The 22,797-nt window shown below is 45.5% G+C and overlaps 2 protein-coding genes across 2 annotated transcripts; both read left to right on the top strand.

Annotated features, from left to right (window-relative positions):
* The first annotated feature begins 1,119 nt into the window (after nt 1-1,119).
* gpm6aa (glycoprotein M6Aa) lies at nt 1,120-15,422 on the top strand. The gene is made up of 7 exons (XM_040174005.2): nt 1,120-1,631; nt 10,330-10,522; nt 10,742-10,898; nt 11,364-11,517; nt 12,074-12,150; nt 12,417-12,482; nt 13,420-15,422. Exons 1-7 carry the CDS (start codon nt 1,595-1,597, stop codon nt 13,570-13,572), a joined length of 837 nt encoding a protein of 278 aa, XP_040029939.1. The 5' UTR covers nt 1,120-1,594; the 3' UTR covers nt 13,573-15,422.
* Nucleotides 15,423-15,636: 214 nt separating this feature from the next.
* Nucleotides 15,637-22,284, top strand: lrit3a (info leucine-rich repeat, immunoglobulin-like and transmembrane domains 3a). The gene is made up of 4 exons (XM_040174003.2): nt 15,637-16,711; nt 17,590-18,056; nt 19,671-19,976; nt 20,133-22,284. Exons 1-4 carry the CDS (start codon nt 16,596-16,598, stop codon nt 21,158-21,160), a joined length of 1,917 nt encoding a protein of 638 aa, XP_040029937.2. The 5' UTR covers nt 15,637-16,595; the 3' UTR covers nt 21,161-22,284.
* The last annotated feature ends 513 nt before the right edge of the window (nt 22,285-22,797 follow it).

The raw sequence follows: 22,797 nt of genomic DNA, 5'->3' as shown, positions 1-22,797 counted from the left end.
GTTGAATTAAGCGATGAAATATTAATGAAGCATTACATTTTTCAATCAATAAATCATTACATTAATTTTGAAAAATTAGCATAATTCAAAAAAGCATAAACCTTTTTTTACAGTCGAGGCTCAGTAACTGTTACAGCTCCTTAAATCACTAAAACTAAAAGCTGCCATAGCTGAGGAAACATAACTGATATCATTCTAAGAACTCCTGACTGACCTCTGACCCCTTTGACTGCTTTCCAGTTCTCTGCCGTGGAGGAAGTTCAATTTCCCCACAGGGATCATTAAAGTTTCATCTAATCCATCTTTCCGATCGCCCGTCTGTCGCACCTCAAGTCGACTCTGATTCTATTCAAACACGTTTCCTCCCGCAGCAGCTTCATGTACCTCAATGCTCTTTCAATACGCCCCCCTATCCCCCCCCCCCATTCCTCTCTCCACTCCCCCCTTTGTCCATGCATGTGCATTGTGGTGTGTCTCGTTGTTGTCAGTCTTACGCATCGGCCAACTTGTGTGAGCTCACCAAACAAAATGTGAAATTGCATTGCATCTATTAAATAAATGGTAAATAAAAGTTGTGCGTGCTAAATTCATACATAAAATTATTTTCAATACCCAAGTCAACGTTGTGGTCTTATCAGTGCGGAGACATTTACATACATTTAACCGTCATTTTGGGGGGGAATTAGTAAAATAAGCAAATCATTCGCTGTCCAACGACTTGTAAAACCTCAATCCAGAGTAGCCCCCCCAGCCCCCATAATCCTGTGTTTCAAACTTAAAATCACCAAAAATGAGCAGCAGTGTGTCGGTCTGCACGTTGTCTGCATCTACGTGAGCGGAATCCAATGACACTTCTTTGGTGATCGTATAATTGAATCTGTATGACTAATAAGATTAGGAGAATCCCATTTTGAAATCAGATGCCCGCCCCCCCCCCCCTCCCAGACTTAAGGCGAGGTTGAGTTAATGCAGTAGAGTGAGGGTTGGGGGCCGAGGGTTGGGGGCCGAGGGGGGGACGAGGGGCCTAACCATTCTGTCTGAGAACCGGGGGGTGTTTAGGGTGGGCCGGGCAATTAGTAGTGACCCGTACTTGTGACCCCCCCCTGTCTGAAACACGACACAGTCGGAGGGTCTCTGTCTCAATCCCCCTGATGCATTCATTGATTTCATTTGGCATTTTTCACACACCTGCCTCTGCAGCCTCACAACCCCCCTCCCCCTGTCGCACATGCGCTTTCCTGCCTACCATAGAGACCAGCATCCAGCCCCCCTTCTGCCCCCCTCCTCTTCCTCCCCCTCCTCCTCCTCCTCCTCCTCCTCCACCTCCTCCTCCACCAGGGACCAAGGAGGGTTCTCAGCACTTGCCACGGCAGCTCGCGATGGACATCACCACAAAGACTCAGTGATCCCTCACATCGCCCCGGACGCTTGACAGGAAGCACGACTGACACCTCGCGTTCAGCAGGGACATCGAGAGACATCGGAGACGAGGGACGGGCAGAAAGAAAGCAGAAGTGCTGTGTGGACTACCTCTTTTAAAATAAAAATCACATAAATAAGCTCGATCTGCCCGTAACAGGCATTTTCACTCACAATGGAAGAAGACCTGGACGAGGGGCAGACCCAGAAAGGTAACCACGTTTTCCTTTGCATGTTTGGGGACATTTCCCTTAAACGAATGTCAGTCTGCTGAGACAAATGCCCAAATGTTGGCCCTTCCCTTTCCGAATAAGAGAGCAGCTGTTTGTGGGGATTCCTTTGTCCGTTGAGTGTCGGCCCTCCACTGAAGAGTCTCTGTGGGCTGTTTGGGCAGTCGGGGAGGGGTGTGAACCGCCACGGCGAGGGGAAGACCGTCTTTGTTTGCCTCCATGAGGCTTTCATGCTTGTCGTGACGGCCGAGAGGGAAACGCGAAGAGAGCGAAGAAGCTACCCGAGCGTCTACACTCCTTAATCCGTCAGCTCTCAGGGTCCCTCCTTTTGAGTCCAGACTCAAAGCAGCGCTGTGGACATTCAGGGAGGATCTGATGCATGCAGGAGAACGGGGGCTTTCTTTCGTTCACACAAGAGGGGTGCAGAAAGGAATTGCTATTTTTACTTCAAACTCCCCCACCGCATTTTCTCTGCATGAATGATTCATTGTACGGTCAGCAGCCTAAAAGGCAGGAGAGTGGGAGTGCATATTTATTCACACGTGGGCAGCAACATTTTGAATAGAAATGCTCATTTTGACGTCAATGATGCACGAGCAGGTTGCTGTTTGTCGGTTAATAAAGAAAACTCCGATTTACTTTGTGGGAGGCAGGCATGGCTTCGCTTGTGTCCCTCTCGCCTCTCCTCCCTGCAACTCACAGGCACACACATGAGCGGAAGCAGTTGCCATGGCAGCGGCCAAGTGTAGTCATTCTCTACCCTCCCTTCACCCACTCCTGCTGATGACATTTCAGTACCACAGGAATACTTCACTGTGTCTGAGAGGGTGGGAGGAAGACAGACAGAAAGTGGGGATGAGTCAGACTGACAGCAGTTGAGTGACAGGCGTCAAAGGGGAAGAAGGGTTGAGGTAGGAATCACAAACATCTACGTTGTCGTAATCAGTTTGATTCTGTCCAAGTTTGATCAAAGGCACTGAGGGATCATTTACGAGGCCGCTATTGGCGTGACGGTTGGTAAGGTTCGGCGAGTGCACCGCCAACATTTTTTCGTCCAGCACTTCCTGGTCGCCATTACGAGGTGTGTACTCAGGCGTTCCTATTCAGAGAGCGAAATGTGTCAGCCTCGGCCGCTAACTCAAATGCTCATCCAAGTGAAAGACGCAGCCATGCAAGCTGCGCATGCATCTCTGTCCGCTCATCTGGGCCACGCTCAGGGTCATGAAGAGTTACGGACTAATGTACAGCGCTTTTTATCTACATTTGGCTCACCGTCAAAGCCAAATATCCCAAAAACGAGATTCTGATTGATCGCTTTTTTGCAGATGACGTAATTGTTTATCTGTAGCCTCGTGAACTTTAATGGTTACAATAGATGGTTTTGATATAAAAAGTCGTGTTCAGGGTAAAATGCAGGTTGCGTTAAAGAGGAAGAAAACAGCGGATGTTTGCGGCGGGACGCGGCTGTAAACACTCAACAAGACTTTGTTACAAAATAAACCACCTGTTACCTCAGAAGCTGACAATCAACCGGCCCAGCTGCTCGACGGAAGTGAGCAGGCACCTGGACGACGAGCCGCCATCAATCACCGCCCACAACGCACCACAAACACTTGATTGTCTGCCTGAAAAGGATTTTCTCCGGACTGTTTCATTGGAAAAACATGTCAGAGCTGATGGGGTAACCGTGTTTTAATACGCTAAAAAAACATCTGAGGAGCAAAAGATGAACCAGATTAAAGTTCGATAAAGGCCTGTTATAAGTTAAACAACATGAACTAATGTTCTGTGACTACTGGTCTTCTACGTGGGTTTTAAAACCGATCTCATGGGGTTTCACTGGGTTTGGACGGTTGCTTCGGGTTTTCCCTTCATTTCCTACCAGTCTGCGATTGGATTATGAACCCAGAAATCTGCTGAAATGTTGTCATGAAGTGTGACACCATGTAAGATAGATATGTTGAGACAAGGAGGCAGCGCTCACTGGGCAGCTCCTTTCCTGCTCACCGGAAGACGGGAGATGATTGATATGATCGCCCCGATGAAGCGCGGCGAGCTCGCCGCCCTGTAAGGCCTCGCGCCGCGTCGCTTCGATTTCATGCTTTTAGTTCTGTTATGTTCTGTGGGAATCGTTGCTCATTTTCCGACGAGGTAAGAGCCACGACCAGAAACCACATGAAGACAAACATGCTGATGGATAATCGGAGGGATGCGTGAAGAAATCAGAGTGATGCTCGCCTAAAGCAAGCTGCAGTACGTCAGTCAGAGGTTCGGCCGGAGCACTAAAAGCATCCACGCCAGTGAAGCTCACCGCAGACGTTCCCTAAAATACAAGCACTATGGTATTTCTATTCAACCCACGACAATTTAAACAGGTATCAACGTCACACAACAGCGTTTACCTTGGTCTGCTCTGTGTTGACGTTCACAGCGTTTCTTATAGTGTTCGATACGTTGGTGAAATGCGGTACATGTCACCCCAATAAACTGCAAATAGGTACTTCCTCCACAGAAAAAGGCGGAGGTGTCGATGAGTTCCCTCACAGCACGCTAATGCCCTTCTGTCTTCCTCTTCTGAGGCCGCAAATCTCCGATTATGAGTCAGATGCACCAGGTGGGCGCTGCTCACTTCAGCTGCCGGCCAAATGTAGCAGAGCACACGATGTACCACCGGGGCCCGAACGGCGACGGGAAGCCAACCAACACCCCGCGGTGGCAAACTGCCCGCGAACCAGAGCTGAAAGTATTGGACTTCTGCAGAGAAGTTGACCAAAAAAATGGGTCTAGCTTCATTCTTTAGCAGAGTGAAGCCAAACAAGCTTCCGGGAGGCGGCTCCCAATGGTGTTGCTAATCCTCGCTGCACGGAAAAACTGAGAAAAGACACACCTGTTAGCGCTTCCTGAGCCAAGAGCCGACTCTGCGAGGCACCGCTCGTCCTTCTGTTGGATCAGTTCGATCGGGCCGGTGACTTGGCGACTTCATACATGACGACGATGACACTGGTGTGTTTGTCGGTCTACATCGGACTAAGCAGAATTCGTCACAGCGGGAGCAGAGCAGACACAATGCAATTGTATCGAGGTTCAGGCACTTTGGATTCAAAAGAGGCTGCTTTAGAATATTGATCCCTCATTCAACAAATTGTAAGGGTGTATAATTGATCCGAAAACTCTCTATATTTCTAAGGAGTGCCGTATCCAAGAGGTGGTCATCTTGCTTCCAACCTTTTGATTTATTTATTTATTTACCATCAAGAGCTTCCAACCCTGACGAATTGAATTGGTCCAGTCTTCACTTGGGAGTCTGTGTCTCTTCCGGATTTTTCTCCGAGGCCAAACCACTGTGCCGTATTAGCTTCCGCCCTCAGAGCGGTAGCGGTGCTCATGCTCATGCTGCAGGACGTATCTCCCCCTCCCATTGTCACTCATTGTTCTCAAGCCGAAAGCCGCCCGGCCCAGAAGAAGTCGAGGGAGTTCCACCAATTGTTTGTGAAATTTGTTGGAGCTATTAGTGGAGAACTTTGAGGGGTCCTCATTGTTTTCGCAGCGATTTTTTTAGATAGAGAATAACAGGTGCTCGAAAGCTAAACATGGGTTATTAAAAATGCAGTGCATTTGGAATCAATATCAAAGTAGAAGACTGAATGCAAGTCTACCGATTGGTGACACATTCAATGCTTTACAGAAGACAAGCTGTTATCATGGTCTATTGTTCAGAAGCTGGGGCTTAAATCCCCCCACCCATTGGTGCTCGCTGCCTGACATGTTGGCGATCAAGACATTTAAGCAGATTTCACCCCCCCCCCCCGACGCTTACAATGCCCCACAGTGACAGAGAAAGAACAACCCTGGTGTCTTCTCCTCAGTTTCTGACATTTGTGAACTCAGCACGGACAAAGAGGCTCCGCCGTCTCCTTCAGACGCTTCCTTCCCTCAGCGAAGAAGAAAAGGAGGGAATCAGTGGCTGAGCTTTTGGACCTGGCCTGTAACGTCCTCTCTGCCCTGGGGGGTTATCTGTGTAACGTGTCCCACTGCCTATTGTCCCAGTGAATTTGTTGACATACAGCAAGTGGGTCATGGCTCCCAAGTACCCGGCCTATTCTCAGTTTTTGTGCTGCGGTTGACATGGCAACCATAGTGGTTGATTAAACATGCGCAGAGTAGATGGGGGTAAGAGGGGGAGGGGAGGGGGGGAGCTGGAAAAAAAATCCTTGCTTAGAGGGAAAGGGGGGCTACGCATTAAAAATAGGAAAGCAACGAGACATGTATTCACCGATTACTCTCAGCCCGACGCAGACTCCCCATCCCCCACTGAGGTCTCCCTCCCTCTCTCTCTCTCTCTCTCTCTCTCTCTCTCTCTCTCTCTAGGACCGGGCTCACTGCCACCCACCCCCCATACAAAATGTATATCTGGAAACAAGGAAGTTCATAACCGCTAGCTGAATGCGCAAAAATGGAGTCTAATTAGACCTCTTGCAATATATGCGAAGACAACATTTTCCGATATTTTTAATTTTGTTCATTTCCTCCACTAACACAGCATCTTATTCATTTTCTTTGTGACCATAACTGCATAAAAGTAAAGCCTATTTGCTTCAAGCAGAAAATATTCATTTCAATTAAGGAATGAGACATCGTGGGCTTAATTCCGTAGATTATTTGGATGTTAATATTATATTTTGCTGTGGGACCAGCGCTTTTATGATATCATATTTTTGTAAACATAGGTAGGCCAAAGAAGTCTAATGTGCATTGGCCTTAATTCCCCTCCAGCAGGTAAAGTGGTGAAGACGACTGTGATAGTGAGGCTTAGTGAAACAGTTTCATTACAATCACAACAAGTGTAATCTCCATTCAGAGATTGATCTTCCACAGCGTGTTAAGTTTAGAGAGTCCTTCACTGCCGCTCATACGGGACACATAATAGAAATATGCCCGACCTGGGTAAAGAACAGGTCAAATACAAATATAGACGTAAAGCGACGACTGGACTTTAAAAGTACTATAAACGAAACCAGACCGAACGATACTGAGCTCATTAGAGGCTTAAAGAGGGAAGCAAGTCCTTCGTTGTCCAAACCAAACTGTCATGTTTTCTGAGGACGTCCTTCATTTAAGGATAACCTCGTCCACCGTGTGTCCACTGGGTCCGTCAGAGCGTCTCACAGTGTGTGTGTGTGTGTGTGTTTGCGTGTCCCTTTTGCCTGTCGGATGTGGCACTGACAGATGGACGAGACGCCGGAGGTGGGCGGGGCCCCGGTAGGGGGTCGTCCTTTCTCCTTGTATTAGGCAGAGGCCTTCTGTTGATTGGACCTCTGTGTTTGGGGTCACAGAGGCTTCGTTTTTTCTCTTTTTTAAACAGAGGCTTTCTTTGGGGGGAATTATCTAAAACCGCAGCGCCTCTTAAAATCCTGTTTCTTTGTTCAAAATGGATTAGACGAATCCTCACAGTTGCCAGATAAGTGTTATTCACTTGATTACCACTCTGTGGGGAAAGTACCCTTCATCGTCGACCCATTTAGGATCCAATACAGAACTAAAGACACTCATTGGAGTGCTACTTGCAAATAATGACCTATTTTTTAAAGGTATGAGCCTTCAACGTTTTCAGGATAACTGAAAAAATGTAATAACATACAAAAGAAAGCAATTTAAGTGAGCAATTACCTTCTCCGTGAAAACAATCACCTGTCAAACCAAAGTCAATCAGGCCAAACTACAAGCAGCGCTACATCTGTGAGCAAGATCAGATCAAATAATCACTGGTCCTCATCAAGCAGCGGGTCTTTTATTTTCATCGCAGGTAACGTCGAGTTAAGCAGAAAGCATGAATAATGGATGCAAGCGGCTCGTGCTCTGCTGCACTGTGCCACTTCTAAATTATGGATCAAGCATCCAGCAGCTCTCCGAGTCACCGGCGCTCCACCGGCTCCATCCGCAGCCGGTTGATATCCATGCAGAGTTACAGGGAGGAGGACGCGCTGGTATGACAACAAAACGAAGACCAAAAGACAAAACGGTGGACCAGACTGAATCTTCCAGTGGAGACTTTCTGGTCTCTTTTTCTGAAGTTCAACTTTTCCTTGTTCACTAGTCATTTTTGATAAGCCCAAAAACTAAATAACGAATAAAACATTGTTTCTGACGAATGCTCCCGTTATCTCCAACTCATTCCATGGAAACATCACCTCCACCACCACTTATTAAGCTGCAGCTGGTGAACTCGTGTGATACAAACCAGACCGGCCTGTTTATCTCTGGTAAACTACGTTTAAGATGCTCCTGCTGGTTTAATCCCTGAGCAGATATGTAAAAAATGCAGAGGTAATAAAACTTGATTGAGGCCACGACATAAATCATTTATACACACTGCTCATCTCCCTCCACATGAACATCTGCACCAAATGTACATGTATGTCTCAAGCAGGTCTCAAAGGATATAAAGAAAAATGACATACATTTATTCCAAATCTGCCCAACATGCAAAGTTGCGGAAACTGCTCCGCTCCCACTGGTTCAACCCCAAAGAGATGATTTTGAGATTAAATACAAACAGCTTTTTCGACACCTTTAGAAATTGTATTATGAACATGAACAGTCTTGATGAAATTAGGCCAATCTTAAGTATTTAATCACGTGGCCACTTGTTTGTGACATCTTGGGCGTTTCCACTCACTTAAACAGGAACGGGGGGGGTTGTGATTGCTCTCTCTCATCGTGTATCATCATCGCATCACTGCCCGCTGCCTGAAATCAAAGGGGACTCAATATAATGAGATTGAGGGAAGGGGGGTTGAATCCCTTTCTGCCGAGGACACATTGAAAAAAGGGCAATTGGTACTGAGCCACATTTCACCGGCATTTTGATGAGGAGGGTTGAAGTTGACTCCATCCCACTCGTCAGCAAACGGACCAAATTGCAGCATCTCCGGTGGCAGCGGGAGAGCCGGTTAAGTCACGTATGCTAGTCTGCTCTGCCTGACTCACCAACTTCTCTCACACTCCGTCCAGGCTGTGAACGGCCTCGTCCGCGCCGCGCCGCCGTACGATGTGATTCCAGCGGGACGCGCCGCTGTCTGCGGTGCTAAAGTGGCAGATGCACTTGTTATTGCAGCCATGGGACTTCTCTAAGTCCTCCTTTCTAGTGCAAGTCAAGCAGAAACAACAGTGGTACGTTTTTAAATGTTGACAACAAATTGCATTCATCAGACTCTCATCAAAAGCACTGAATTCACAGTGAAAACTACGCTCTCCGTTGGACTTACGTTGCCTGGTTGAAGAAGCAGCAGCAGGGTTACTGTGCAGGTGGACAGACCGACAAGAAGCAAAGCGTGAATTGGTGTGATTGCACCCGCAGTGGTTGTCAGGTGGCACTGCCAGTACCCGATAGTCTAAAAGGCACCTAAGGTGTTTCCTGACACCCCCGTTCCCCTGTGTGACGGAGCAACGCCGAGGCAGCAACCACGCAGGGATGTTGTAAACAGCAAACGGGATCCACACCCCATTCCTTTGGAGAGATGCACCTACAACAAGAAAATACCACCACACCGCGCAAGTGCTTCCCAATCAAATCAGCAAGAAAATGTTCCACAAATAGAGACCAAAAACGACCAGAGAAGCATCTCCAACGAGCACTCCTTCATCTGAGACTTATATATTTCTGAAAACTGTAGCTGACCTGGGTGAGACGGTTGTGGCAAAACATAACATACGTATGCAGCAAACCTTTCCTGAAATAAATAGGTTATAAAAAGAGCAGGCAGGCAGAATAGACCTGCTACCGTCTGGCACTGGATTACATCAGCAAGGAGACAAATAATCTAGGCGAGATTCTGAGCTGCATCAGGCGTCTGAGGCGAGAGGAGCTACTTGGTATTCCACTCGGGAGCCTGAGCAAACAACCATCCTCCTCCTCCTCCTCCTCTTCCTCACCTCTCAGCTTCTGACTCCGATCTAAACCCGCTTTGCAAGACATCGAGAGATGCCCCATGATGGAGACGCCGTTAAAAACACCTTTGACTCCCTAAATATTTGATCAGCTCGCCGCAGAGCGATTCCACTGGATCGGGATGGATGACATTAGTGCATCCGCTATGCGAGTATTGATTTGGACTGCAGACGTTAATGAGAAGGCGGCTCTGCAAAGTGGCCCGTCTTTGAATGAAGTGATATGAGGTGATTCCCAATGGGCGGGGCTTCGTGGAAAGTGTCCCTGTGGTTAAAACACTGCATTGAACTGCCGGTTAAGTCTGGTTTTGGTCCGTGCTTCCACAGGAAATGAATCCACTCCCCTTGCTGTTACTCTGAGAGATTGCGAACTCAGAACCTCTAAACACACACACACACACACACACACACACACACTAATACACAAGCACAGCGGGGAGCCTCATAAATCTAAGCGATTCATACAGACACGCTGGCGTGCCCGAGTATTTACAGACTCAGCTTCTCTTTGAGCAATCTGTGCGACAGGAGATTGAAGTTGGGGGCCGATCAGCGATTAGTCACCTCAAGGGCCCCGCGGGGACAGGAAGCAACAAAGACCGGGGCTCAAAAGTCAGAATCACGATGTAAAACTACGTTTAGTGCTGAATAAAATGTCAGCATCCCGTGTGACAGAACAAACATAATGTGTGACGAGTTTTAGCTTTAATGAACAGTGTGTTTTTGTCTTTAGGATGCCTTGAATGCTGCATCAAATGCCTCGGCGGCATCCCGTACCCTTCGCTCATAGCCACCATCTTGCTGTATGCGGGCGTGGCTCTGTTCTGCGGCTGCGGACACGAGGCCCTCTCCGGCACCGTCACCATCCTGCAGAACTACTTTGAGGTGGTTCGGAGCCCCGTGGATTCACTGGACGTCTTCACCATGTGAGTAGAATAGTAGGGTGCCGTCGGATTTAAGGGTCACTTGGTTTTTTAATTAAATTGCGCACCCAGGAGAGGAAAACGCCACAGTTACACTGGATTTTGGCCTCACAACAATATGGCGTCCCACAGTTAAACCTCCAGGCAAAGACCTGTAACTCCAACAGAGTGTAACGGTGTGTTGTCATGAATGTTTTCAGTGGTTCTCTATTCGTTCTTCAGGATTGACATCATCAAGTATGTGATCTACGGCATCGCCTCGGCTTTCTTCGTCTACGGCATCCTGCTGATGGTGGAGGGCTTCTTCACCAGCGGAGCCATCAAGGACCTGTACGGAGACTTCAAGATCACCACCTGCGGACGCTGCGTCAGCGCTTGGGTACGGATAAAGTCTACGAGCGTCTCAACGGTGCAACTCGGACATCGCGTCGCGTTCACGAAATAGGCAGATCAAGTGCTCTAAAAACCGCTTTGAAAACATCTATCAAAATAATTTCATCACACTGCCACAACAATTAAAATGGAAGAAAGCTCTGAAATGGAGCATATCGGAGAGCCTAAAGCAATCCTAACAAGATTATCTCTGGGATAACGATTGCTTAGTACCTCTGAAGTTCCACAGGGAGGCGGAGGAAATGAGCCGCGCCGTGGTATTTGTGGTCGTCGGGGTCATTAGATCTGAATGTACTAATCCCGCGCCCCGTGGAAATATCCCGACCCAAAACAACACTGGTAGCTCGTGAGAAGAAGGGTCACAGCGGACCGCTGGTACCGGTGGAGACCCTCGTGTGCCTCCGTGATGCAGTGAAACCCGTTAATTGAGGACATTTAATGTGTTCTGCAGTTCATCATGCTGACGTACATCTTCATGCTGGCTTGGCTCGGAGTGACGGCCTTCACTTCCCTCCCAGTCTTCATTTATTTCAACATCTGGAATATTTGCCAAAATGCCACCGTGCTGGAGGGGGCCACGCTCTGCCTGGACCCATGCCAGTATGGTAAGGAAGGAGGTTCTGTCTCTGCACCCCCCCCCCCCCCCCCCCCACACTCCTGCTGTGCCGATCTAAATCTCATCATGTCGCACTGTGGAAATTGCTGCTATTATCTTCCTCATCTAGCAGGCTGCGTTTTAATGAGCCCACTTTTCAGAGTAAACACTGTAAGTGACCTCATTTGGAAGCGATTCACCTTTTTGCATTTCAAACATATTTGAGTGAGTTTTGCCTCTGTCCCGAACAATAACAGTGGCCTCACGTGAAGCCGGGATAAAGGACCATATCAGTCGCTTAATGCAGCTGGCTCATTGCTTTAAATGACCAAAGCCACATCTTTCAGGCCATTAGCCAGCGGCAGCCATTAATAATGCGTCCGTGTCAGCGTCCAGCTGGCAGCGCCACAACAGAAGCCTGTGTTTTAACTCAATCTACATCAAGTCTCTAGTATAATGGTCTAATTCTGCATGAATCTGTGTGCCGCTTTTCACACTTCGTTGTCCTGTGCTCTTTGTCTGCATTTTGTAGCAGATTACTTTAACAGTTTTTTCGTTAACTTCAGGTATTGTGCCGATTAACCAGGCGAAAACAGTGTGTGCCGGATCAGAGAAGTTCTACAAGATGTGTGAGTCCAATGAGGTGAGTAATCAAGCAATCTTTCTAAATACTGTTGATTACATACGTTCAGAATAACGCCATTCATATAATAAAAAGTGATTCAATTTGGTATGGAAGCAGATAAAAACGACTACATTTAATGTTTTAAAAAGACACTTCAAAGCACAACGTCCTGCGTGTTTGAGAACAATTCCCCAAATGTTAAATAATAAATCAGTTTATTGTCACGGGGGATTTGGCGGAGACGTCCACGGGTGCACGAAGAGTAACGTGTGTTTTTGCCACAGCTGGACATGACCTTCCACCTGTTCATCTGTGCCCTCGCCGGAGCCGGAGCTGCAGTCATTGCAATGGTGAGGCATCAATAACACTCGCACCCGTCACTCGGTGGTCGATGAAATATCGCTAAAAAGCAACCAGGAGACCGAAGTCAACCGAAGTCAATCTTTCTCTGGTATTTTTTTAAAAGTCCAATAACTGATTTCAGTCATTTCTGCATTGAGTGGCGTTTCGTTGTTGTTGGTCCCGTGTGCGGTTCGTCTGAGAGAGACGGGCTGTGGAATGAAGGGAAGGCATTTTGGCGCAGTGAAAAAGACAGGGTTCGTCCTCCCTCCCTCCCTCCCTTGGAGGCACCAGGCATGTCATGCCGTTGTCATGGAAACAGTGAGAAGAAAGACTCCGAGATTGTTGCAAACATCCCTCAGTAATTTGTGGAGGCATTTTCTGAAAGACAAAAAAGTGTTTTCATTCGGGGATGATTTTGCAATTTGGGTCAGGAATCTTTTTAGTAAATACAGTTTTTTTTAATCTATTTTTAAAGCTGGTAGCTGTGAAAAAAACACAGACGGATCCCAATAACGAGCCAACCCCCGAAGCAGCCTGAAAGCCGCAGAAAAATCTACATATTCTTCAAGATGCAGTGTTCAAATCTAGTCGGCTAATTGGTCTGTCTGCTGGGCAGGAACAAAGAGCGCGCAGCTGTGAAACTGTCAGTGCTTGTGATACAACCTCGGTCATTAAAGCACAATACATTCATTATATTCTCAGCTGCTATGGTAACGCAAGGCCAAGAAAAGCATCTTGCATTGTGCTGCCACCTGCTGGGTCATTGGGGAGCGCCTTGAGAAGACTTACTTTTTAATTTAAAATTAAAGTAGTCTAAATTCTTCATTTGCAATCACCAAAAGATAATAGGTGAATAATAATATCTACGTTAGGAAGTTGGAACACAAAGCATGGAGTTCTGATTATTATTATTATCGTCACACGATCATTTCCTTCGACCCACAGATCCACTACCTGATGGTGCTGTCTGCCAACTGGGCCTACGTGAAGGACGCCTGCCGGATGCAGAAGTACGAGGACATCAAGTCGAAGGAGGAGCAGGAGCTTCACGACATCCACTCCACCCGCTCCAAGGAGCGCCTCAACGCCTACACATAGAGCCCAGCGGGAGGCCTGGCCGCGCCACTCCGGCCTCTCTCCCTCTCTCTCTTCTTCTGTCTTTCTATCTGTCTCTCTCTACCATCCCCTCCCGAGGGGGGGCGGATGGCGCCTATGGGCCCTCGCCACCGCTGATGTCACTGGTGCGTCATATGACAATGTGATCTGGGGGGGAGGGGGGATGTCACACAAACCTCCTCAGTCACAAACAGCATTTCAGATGAAAAAAAAAGCCCCTTTACCTCTCTCATGGATGGTGTTAACATTATCATTATGGCAGTTTCATTGATCTTGATACAAGTTGTTTAGTGCTGATAGTAGTTCTATTGTAGTTTGTAGAATCAGAAGTAGCAGTAGTATTTCACGTTCTTTTTTTTAAACCTTTTTTTTGCGTATAGTATGTTTTATTTTTCCTTTTTGTTTTTTATTTAATGCCACGTGTAATTTTCCTCTCATGCATAATATATTTTTGCTGATTTCTGAGGGGGACAACAGGGGCTTAAAAGGGTTTTCAAGCACATGTATCGTGTCGTGTGTCTGGAGATTTCGTGTTCAATGTGAACGAGTGGTTAGTTTTGAAAATAGTTCAAACTTCACAACGCGGCCGCGAGGCATCGTAAGCCTTCGACACACCATTATTCCCAGGGATTAAACGTGCTTTCACATGAAAGTAATTAAATTCGCTTTTCTATTTAAAGTTATACAAAATCAGAGTAAAACTAATATTTGCTGGATGTGCCAAACCTGTTAAACAGGAAACAATGACTCTGATAGACATCAAAGATGCAATTGGTCAATTAAAGATAAATCATCTGGTGTTATATGATAATCTTGCCTATTTATTGTATTGTAGGACTGTGAATGATTCCATGGTCTTTGAATCACGAGCCACAAAAGCACACGCAAACACACCTTCATAACCCCCTTTGTTAATTTCTTAAAAATGGATCTTTATGAAACAACAGTTTCTGCAGAACTCTGTAAATATGAAAGCATACTTATATGTTAAGCACCGACATTTAAGGACAGTTCACGTGAGAATAAGAAGAGGTCACTGTGGGTCCGTCCGCTCTGCATCCAAATCCCGAACCGTAGAGAAACCCTGACCGCTGTCGGTGCAACGGCACCTCCTTGGTCAATCGTCACGTGTGAGAAAAGTGTGTGTCACGGTCATTTTGTTCATGACAGTAACCGTATTGCTTACACGTCCAGACGCCCGCCGGTTCATCGCCTGGCAAAATGAGTTTTTGTCGGTGTTCCTAAAAGCTAGTTTCATGCACTTATTTGACCATTTCTGTGCTCTCTCTAGATGTAAGTGCATTGGCGTTCAACTCAAAGTTGGATAACTGTACTGTTAGTAAAGACTGTGAATTTAGATGTTTTTTGTGGCATGGACATGCATTATTATAGTCTTATCGACTCAAAAGTTGCTTTGTTTCACCTTCTTCATTTTCACACTTTTGACTGTCTTGCTGGATCGACCCTTTGTTTATATGTGCAGTAATAAACCTCCCACGCTTACCGCGTTATGCTACTGATATTAGAGACTGTAGTCTTTGAGTTGTGTCTATTTAGTTTGTGATGAGCTCTCAACCATGTCTTAAAAGTGATGCTTGTACCAACATTGCTTACTCTGTAATCTGAAAAAATGCTTTCAGCTTTTTCCTCGTATTAGTCTTTTGTACTTTCACTACGAATGCTTAGTAGCAGGCTTTAAATTGAATATGTTTTGTACATTTATGTGCCAACAGCTTGAAGTGGCTTATTTGACCTGTATGATCAAATTTGCTTGCATTAATACAATTCACTTGTGTACTTGTTAATAAATACTTTTTAGTGTCTTCAGTCCATTTGGTTTCACGTAGCTTTGTCCAATATTGTCCTGCAGGTTTAGATTGTTGAGTTAATAAAATAATGAATGCTCGTCAACCAGAGATACTCTCAGTACAACCTTTTACCACCAGGAGTCTCCCTTTGGTCTTAATGCTTCTAAAGAAAGAGTTTCACAGTTTCACTCTTGCACAACTGTATGAGTAAGATAATAACGCACTCTGAGGTACTTTAAAATTATTTACTATTCAACAATTGACCCCATCTAGATTATCACAATTTGAGTTTGTGCACAAATAGTGAGAAACATATGCTGACACAGTTGCAATGCTTTCATTTCAATTTCTAATAAAAGTGAGGTAGACCGTACTCTTAAAACACTATAGGCACATTCAAGCCAACGCATTCAAAAAGTAGGGAAGTGAATGCTGTCCGCGCTTGTGTTAAACACACGTGTGTGAAAAAGGAGGAAAGTGATCCAAAACTGTAGCTCCGTCATCGTCAGACAGGTGGAGTCCGGCCCCTCTATCACTGGGGCATCTAGTCCGGTAATAAATCCCTTCCAGATTACACTTTGCACCCGAGTGCCAGACAGAACACACTCACATACCTGACATAAGGCCTCCAGCTGCATAATACATTTAGATTTTAGAAAGGTCTAGAGTCAAGTGAGGAAAAACACCTTGAATCTACAGTAAAAAAAAGGTCAAAGCTGTACATAGTGTTCTATTAAAAGTTTTCCGATGGGTCTTAAAAGGGATGGGACATATTTAAGGGAAGAAAGATTTGCGAGTTATATCTAAATAAGCAATGGTGATGCCGGAAACTGAATGGCTAACGTGAGGCACGGCTGATCACCCGATGGGAAACCTCTCTGGAATTAGCCGATTAGCGACATGTCCAAAGGAGCGGTCCCGCCAAGTGTCCTTACTTGCTTGACCCTGTTCAAGCCCAAGAAATCCTGCACTAATCCACCACCCTCCCCACCCCCGAGCAGGCAATCCGACGGGTGACATGTCCTGTAATGAGATCCTCAGCCTGTTACATCCTATGGACTTTGAAATCCTTTTTCATTGTTCTCCGTTGGTTTGTTTTTTGGGGGAATAATCCTCCCTCAGGTTCTCAATGAATCCGGATGTCTTTTTTCATGGTCTTTTCTCATTGTGAGAACTGTTGGTGCGTTCGCTGACACCATGCGTCCTCTTCTCTGTGTGCAAGTATTTGTATGCTGCCTCAGTATGGCTCGTCCCTTCTGTCCCTCCCAGTGCACCTGTGTCTTCCATGGACGCACCGATGGAACAGGAACCAGGTAAATCATGCTTTGATTTTGCTTTCAGTCCAGCAATTTGTCAAATTTAAAATGGAAAGAAATGTCATGCAATTCTTTGTGTAAATTTGCACAACCTCTTTTATATTGTTCCTTTGATTACCTTGAGCCTTCCATGCATTGAATGAGCACAATATTAAGTACAGCCGGACTCAGACTGCAATGGAAAGTAAAGATGAAGCACTGACGTAGTTGTATTACCATGTTTAGTTAGGAGCTACAACCTTTTCAGCCATCAAGTTTCCATCAGTCCGTATTCACCTTTTTAATGATTTTTTGTACAAATTTGGATATGCAACAAACATAAAAACACACAAATAAATACAGAGCCTCTGTTCTTTAGCTGTGAATTGGTATCTAAAGTAGTGCAGTGTGAAGATAAAGGTGTATAGATATCATATAGGGCAGTAATAATGGGACAGGTTGTAAAGATATATATGGACAGGATATATGGTTCTTGGCATGGTGCCAATCCAGTCATCCCTGAGGAAGACCTAATGGCCGCCTGCATAATCCATCAGATTAATGCAGAACCTTTTCCACAATGCATCCATCTCTCTGCCGTCACAAAGAACGAGGTCAGTCCTTAATACTCAATCTAACATAAAGGAGAGGAAACACCAAATAGCAGCACGCCATCCTTCATACAGATGCTTTGGTTTCTATGAGGACAATTCCCCTCATAAAATGGACAACAATGAGAAGTTTGATTTGACAGTCGCAGAACAGGCAGAGGTTGACTCGACACAGGATGACGTTATGAAGACGACTATATTTCAATCACCCTCAGTTAAACAATAGGCTCATCTGGCCATGGCATATGCTCAAATCATTTAAGCCTTCTTTATTATTATTCTCAGATCAGTGCTCTGCAATGATCCCGACATGTCTGACGTCCCCGTCAACGTCCCGGTGGATACAGTCAAACTCCGTATTGAGAAGACCATGGTGCGGCGAATCCCAACAGAAGCTTTTTACTACCTGGTGGACCTCCGGTATCTGTGGATTACTTACAATTCCATCAGCTCAGTGGACACTGCAAGTTTCTACAACCTCAAAGTGCTCCATGAGCTGAGGCTGGACGGGAATATGATCTCCGTCTTCCCTTGGGAGTCGCTGAAAGAGATGCCCAGGCTGAAGACACTGGATCTACACAACAACAGAATCACAAACGTTCCCAACGAGGCGATACCTTTCCTCCTCAACATCACCTACTTGGATCTGTCCAGCAACAAATTGACCACCCTGCCCTCGGATCTCATGGATATCTGGCCGCCCTTCAACGGAGCACCGATGTCTCATAATGTCTCCCAAAAAGTTGTGTTAGGTAAGGGTACAAAGGTTGGGTCCAGATTAGTTCAGGCCTCAAGAGGAAGCATTTGGTTTGATTGTAATTACCTGAGGAACTTCTTTCCATCACGTGTTCGTCCATCTAGCCGGGCTCAAACCCGTCCGGGCAGGAAGCACCACAACATAATCAAATCAGCTTATTCTAAGTAGTGGCGGAGCTCAGTGCACATTATCGAGTTATTGTCCTGATTAACTGATGAATAGTAGAGCGAGTTCCCCACCTGGCATTGGGTTCGCTCAGCACTCTCAGCCTCTTGGCTATCAGCTGATCCTGGGAGAACTTTTCACACACACACATGATTGACACTTCATTTCCAGGGGATTTTCCTGGAGAACTGTTCAAGGACTGTTCCCCAGTGGAAGATTCCCTCGCTTAGAGTAGAAGTTTGCTGCTCAAGCAGGACTCCCCCTCTTACATTTTCCAGCGATCAAATGTTTATCACAAGTTGTGATTCTCCCATTGTGAATTGACTTTTTTTTTAGTTCAGAAAAAACAAAAAAAAGTCCAGGATCAAGTGCCATAGTGGCCAATATCTAGTGTCAATTACCATCACTGCTGTAAATTCACACTATTTGCAGGATAACTTGTAGGTGCTAGACACTGGCTGAAAAAGCTTCCATATAGACTTGCCTTTGACACTCCTTGCTAACACATTATAAACGTATTGTGGAGTGAAAACCACAAGATTCATAGCAATTTGTCTAGCATGTAAATATATATCACTATTATCAAAACCATTTTGTGTTGATTGCATGTACGGAGTCTTTTCATGATTTGTTTGTTTACTGTGTGTTTTACATGCACTGAGCGGTGAGAGGGACGTCGTTAACAGGCTTTATAGGGGAGACTTACTCATCTGGGCCGAAGGAACCGGCTGTGTGGTCTGGACAAACAGGATTAGGCCATACAGAGAAAGATAGGACAGCTGCTTCAGCATTTAGAATTATAAAATGAGTATATTCCATTCTAAGGTCTACTTAATAATTTGAATTATGTATTTATTGGTGGTTGGTTATTCATTCAACCATTTAAAAACATACAACATAATATAATGATTGGATTTTTGTTTTGTAACCAAAATGTCTGGAATCGAAAGACATGGATTATGTAGACAGTGCCTTCCAGTGATTTACTGGCATATATTCCACAGCTAAAGGAAAGAATAGATTGCCACCAACTGGAGGAAGACCAGCCAGCTAAGGTGCTTTGCTACTGTTAAGACAAACTAATCCTGTTAAAGAGCTTTAATATGAACCATTGCATTGTGTGCAGCAGTTGTTCAGAGCTATTTGCGAAGGGATGTATATATAGGTATAGAGGAAGGATTACCTGCCTGCAACATGCAACCAAATAGTACTCTCTATTCTCCAGTCCAGTGGGGATTCATTCACTTCACAGCACCAAAGTCATTGCAGCTGTTGCCTGAATCTCAATAAGACATATTTGCAACCCAATTCACTGCCATCTGCATCCTCTAATCTTTCAATTATGATCAACAAAAGGCCCATTATTCAAACAGATGCTGTTTGACACTGCACTGATATGAAACAGCAAGTTGATCTAGATTCTTCTCATCTTCTTCATCTTCAGGCCTGCAGGATAACCCCTGGTTCTGTGACTGCAAAATCTCCAAGCTGATCGAGCTCTCCAAAATGTCGGGCACACCTGTGGTTTTGATGGACCAGTTCATGGTCTGCAGTGCACCGGAGAATCTCTCCGGCGTACTTTTTCAGCGTGCTGAACTTGACAATTGTGTGAAGCCATCAGTCATGACTTCGGCTACCAAGATCACGTCTCCTTTAGGCAGCAATGTCCTCTTGCGCTGTGATGCCGCGGGGTTTCCAACACCAACTCTTTATTGGGATAAATCCGATGGCTCTCTGGTCAACAACACAGGTACAACATGCAGGCTTATTAAAGTATAAGCATGTGAGAAACCAAACAATGCTCTTTTCAGATTTATTTGTGTATTGTTACCTTTAGTAAAGATACATTGTGGGTCGATTGTCATTTGTTTCTCGTTCACTTTTGCGTTCTTGTTCCCACCGACAGTCCAGGAGTCACCTGGAGATGGCGTCAGATGGTCCATCATGAGCTTGCATGGAATATTACATAAAGACGCCGGAAACTACAGTTGCAAAGCAAAGAATGTTGCTGGAAACGCAGAAGCCGCCATTTCCATCTCGGTCGCGGGTGCCCTAAGCACCACCATCCTTCCACTGCGGCCCACCGTCGAGCCCGGATCGACCAGCCAAGGCCCGACGTTCACTCCCTCAACAGACACCTCCAACTCGCTCGTCACCACCTCGACAGTTCTCCCAAAAACGTCAACAGCTGTGGTCACCAAGAAGCCCAAAACCACAACCAGCACCAGTCTACAGAAAGGCCCGTTGAAACAAGCAAAAGCCCAGCAAGGAGCCGGTGGGAGAAAGCTCGCAGCAGATGAAAAGAGCAAGAAAGGCGACGCATCAAAGTCCGTCAAAGACCTTAAGATTGTGGAGGAAACCGTTGACACTGCAGTGTTGCTGTGGAGAGCAGATGGGTTACCGAATGATGCCGCACTGACGGTGGTGTACTCTCCCTATGATGAGGATGACAGCAAAAGGACGATGGAGACTAATGCTGGCAGTGGAAAAGTGCTCCTGGAGGGGCTTTCATCTGGGATAAGGTACTCAGTTTGCCTCGTTGCAAAAGGTAGTGCTGCGGGAAAAGATCCCTGCGTTGACTTCTACACGTTGGACAATGTACAGGATGGCGGGCAGAGCCGGCTTTTCAATATCGTAAGCGGCATTGCTTGTGCTTTGGTTTTGTCTCTCATTGCGCTGTTGCTCTATAAGATTATCCACCTGTACTGCAAGGGAAGCGGCACAGCTCTAGACGAAGAGGAGCTTGAAAAAGACAGCTATGTCAAGTTTGAGACGATTTCAATGAAGCAAAGGACGTTGAACTCTCATCCAACTGAGTTTTGGGTGAGAAGAGCAACTACTGAATCAGAGCGAATGCTCCTGTGCTCCAGGTCAAGTATTGACTCTCAGATGACCTATAAGAGTGACAGTTCCCGCTGTGAGTATCTCTGCTGACGCCAGGAATCCATGGCCACTGGCCAAACACCATGCTAGTAAGTCGTTTCAATACATACATATGCCTTTAAGACACCCTCAAGTACCCCAATGGCACCCAAGGCGGGTAATATATTATTGCGTGTTGGCTACAACGTCAACTTTTCTGTTTGAAAATGCTCCAAACACAACTGCAACAAGCCCTGAAAGAGTTACAAAATATCCTCTGCAAATTTGAACGTGTTAATCGGCCAATCACAGCCTGAAATCGAGATTTCACCCCATGACGTGAGGCCTGTACCAAAGCCTCTCTGGTTGTTCTGCTTCACTCACAAATACTGTCCACACATTGTGCTATGACTTAGATGAGTTACAAGCCTGGTATCTCCATGTCTTATAGGAATGGATACCCTGTAAGTGATTTTATTTATTTTTTTATTCAGGCAACTCTGGATTTTTTTTTCTGTGTGCCATCTTCATGTATTTCTTAACCAGTGACATGTATACTGATATTTTTCCAGATAGAAAAATAGTTCCAGAGAAATAACCCTTTTGCATCAGTTTTTAGCCCCAAAACAGCCTCTGGGTTTATGAAATAATTCATACATCTTTATTCAAATCTATGTGTTTCACACAGTGGGGCTGTGAAGAAATCATTTTCTGTATTAAACAGCATTTTCCATCAACTATTGATCTGTAGTCAATATAGAATTCGGTCAGTCCAAAAGACATTCCCTTATTTATTACGGAGCCTTATATTTGATTAGGATGCATTGGATGCTTGTCACTACAGAACTGCATGCATGTTGGACTTGTTTAACATTTTAAAAGTACAAACAGTCTGTCACAGCTGTGTGTGGCCTTTTATCCTGTACTCTATGCCAAAGTTTAAGTGTCAGATAGGATATCATGTGGTGTTTTCAAAGAAGGCCGATTATCCATTTCCCCCCACGTCTACAACAATGCTGTTACTTTAGGAAATCAAGCTGATTGTTGCCTTAATGGACCAAAAGGATATTCCGTGTGTTTTATAGGATATGTGTTTTGTGTGATAAACATTGCCAGTTTCTATGACTTTATGTAAACATTTGTCTATGAATGATGTTGTGGTTTTGTTTTGAATAAAGTGAACAAAAATGGTTAAATTATTCGTGTGTTGTGGTATCTGTGTTGTAGACAGGTGCACTCTTACTTAAAACAGAGCCTTCTTTTGACACATTTTGGTAATTAAAATTTGTATAAAAATGTCAAGATCACCACCACTGTCACGGTATGGTTCACTTCCTGTTGTATTTTGTAGTTTTCTGCCACTCGTGTCCCCGGGTAACTTCACTTCCTGCCTTGTCCCGTCATCCCCTGTGATCGTCTAATAGTTTCCACCTGTGTCCAATCACCTGCACCTCCCTTGTGTATTTAAGCCGTGTGTCTCTTGTGTCACTTGTTGCGTCATTGTCTATTGTCGTGGATGTACGTAGTTTCTTGCCTGCTGGTTTTCCCCCCGGTTCCTGTGTTTTTGGCCTTTTGACTATCAAAGTCTTTTGTTTTCCTGAGAAGTCTGCATTTGAGTCCTGCCTCCCCCACGCATCCCTGACAACCAGGAACATCCTCCCTTTCTTGCAACATAGAATTTTAGATCTTTGTTACTTTGCATTTCGCAT

The sequence above is a fragment of the Gasterosteus aculeatus genome, chromosome 4, assembly GCF_964276395.1.
Source record: "Gasterosteus aculeatus chromosome 4, fGasAcu3.hap1.1, whole genome shotgun sequence".
NCBI lineage: Eukaryota > Metazoa > Chordata > Actinopteri > Perciformes > Gasterosteidae > Gasterosteus > Gasterosteus aculeatus.
This window is presented reverse-complemented; position numbering and strand designations above follow the sequence as displayed.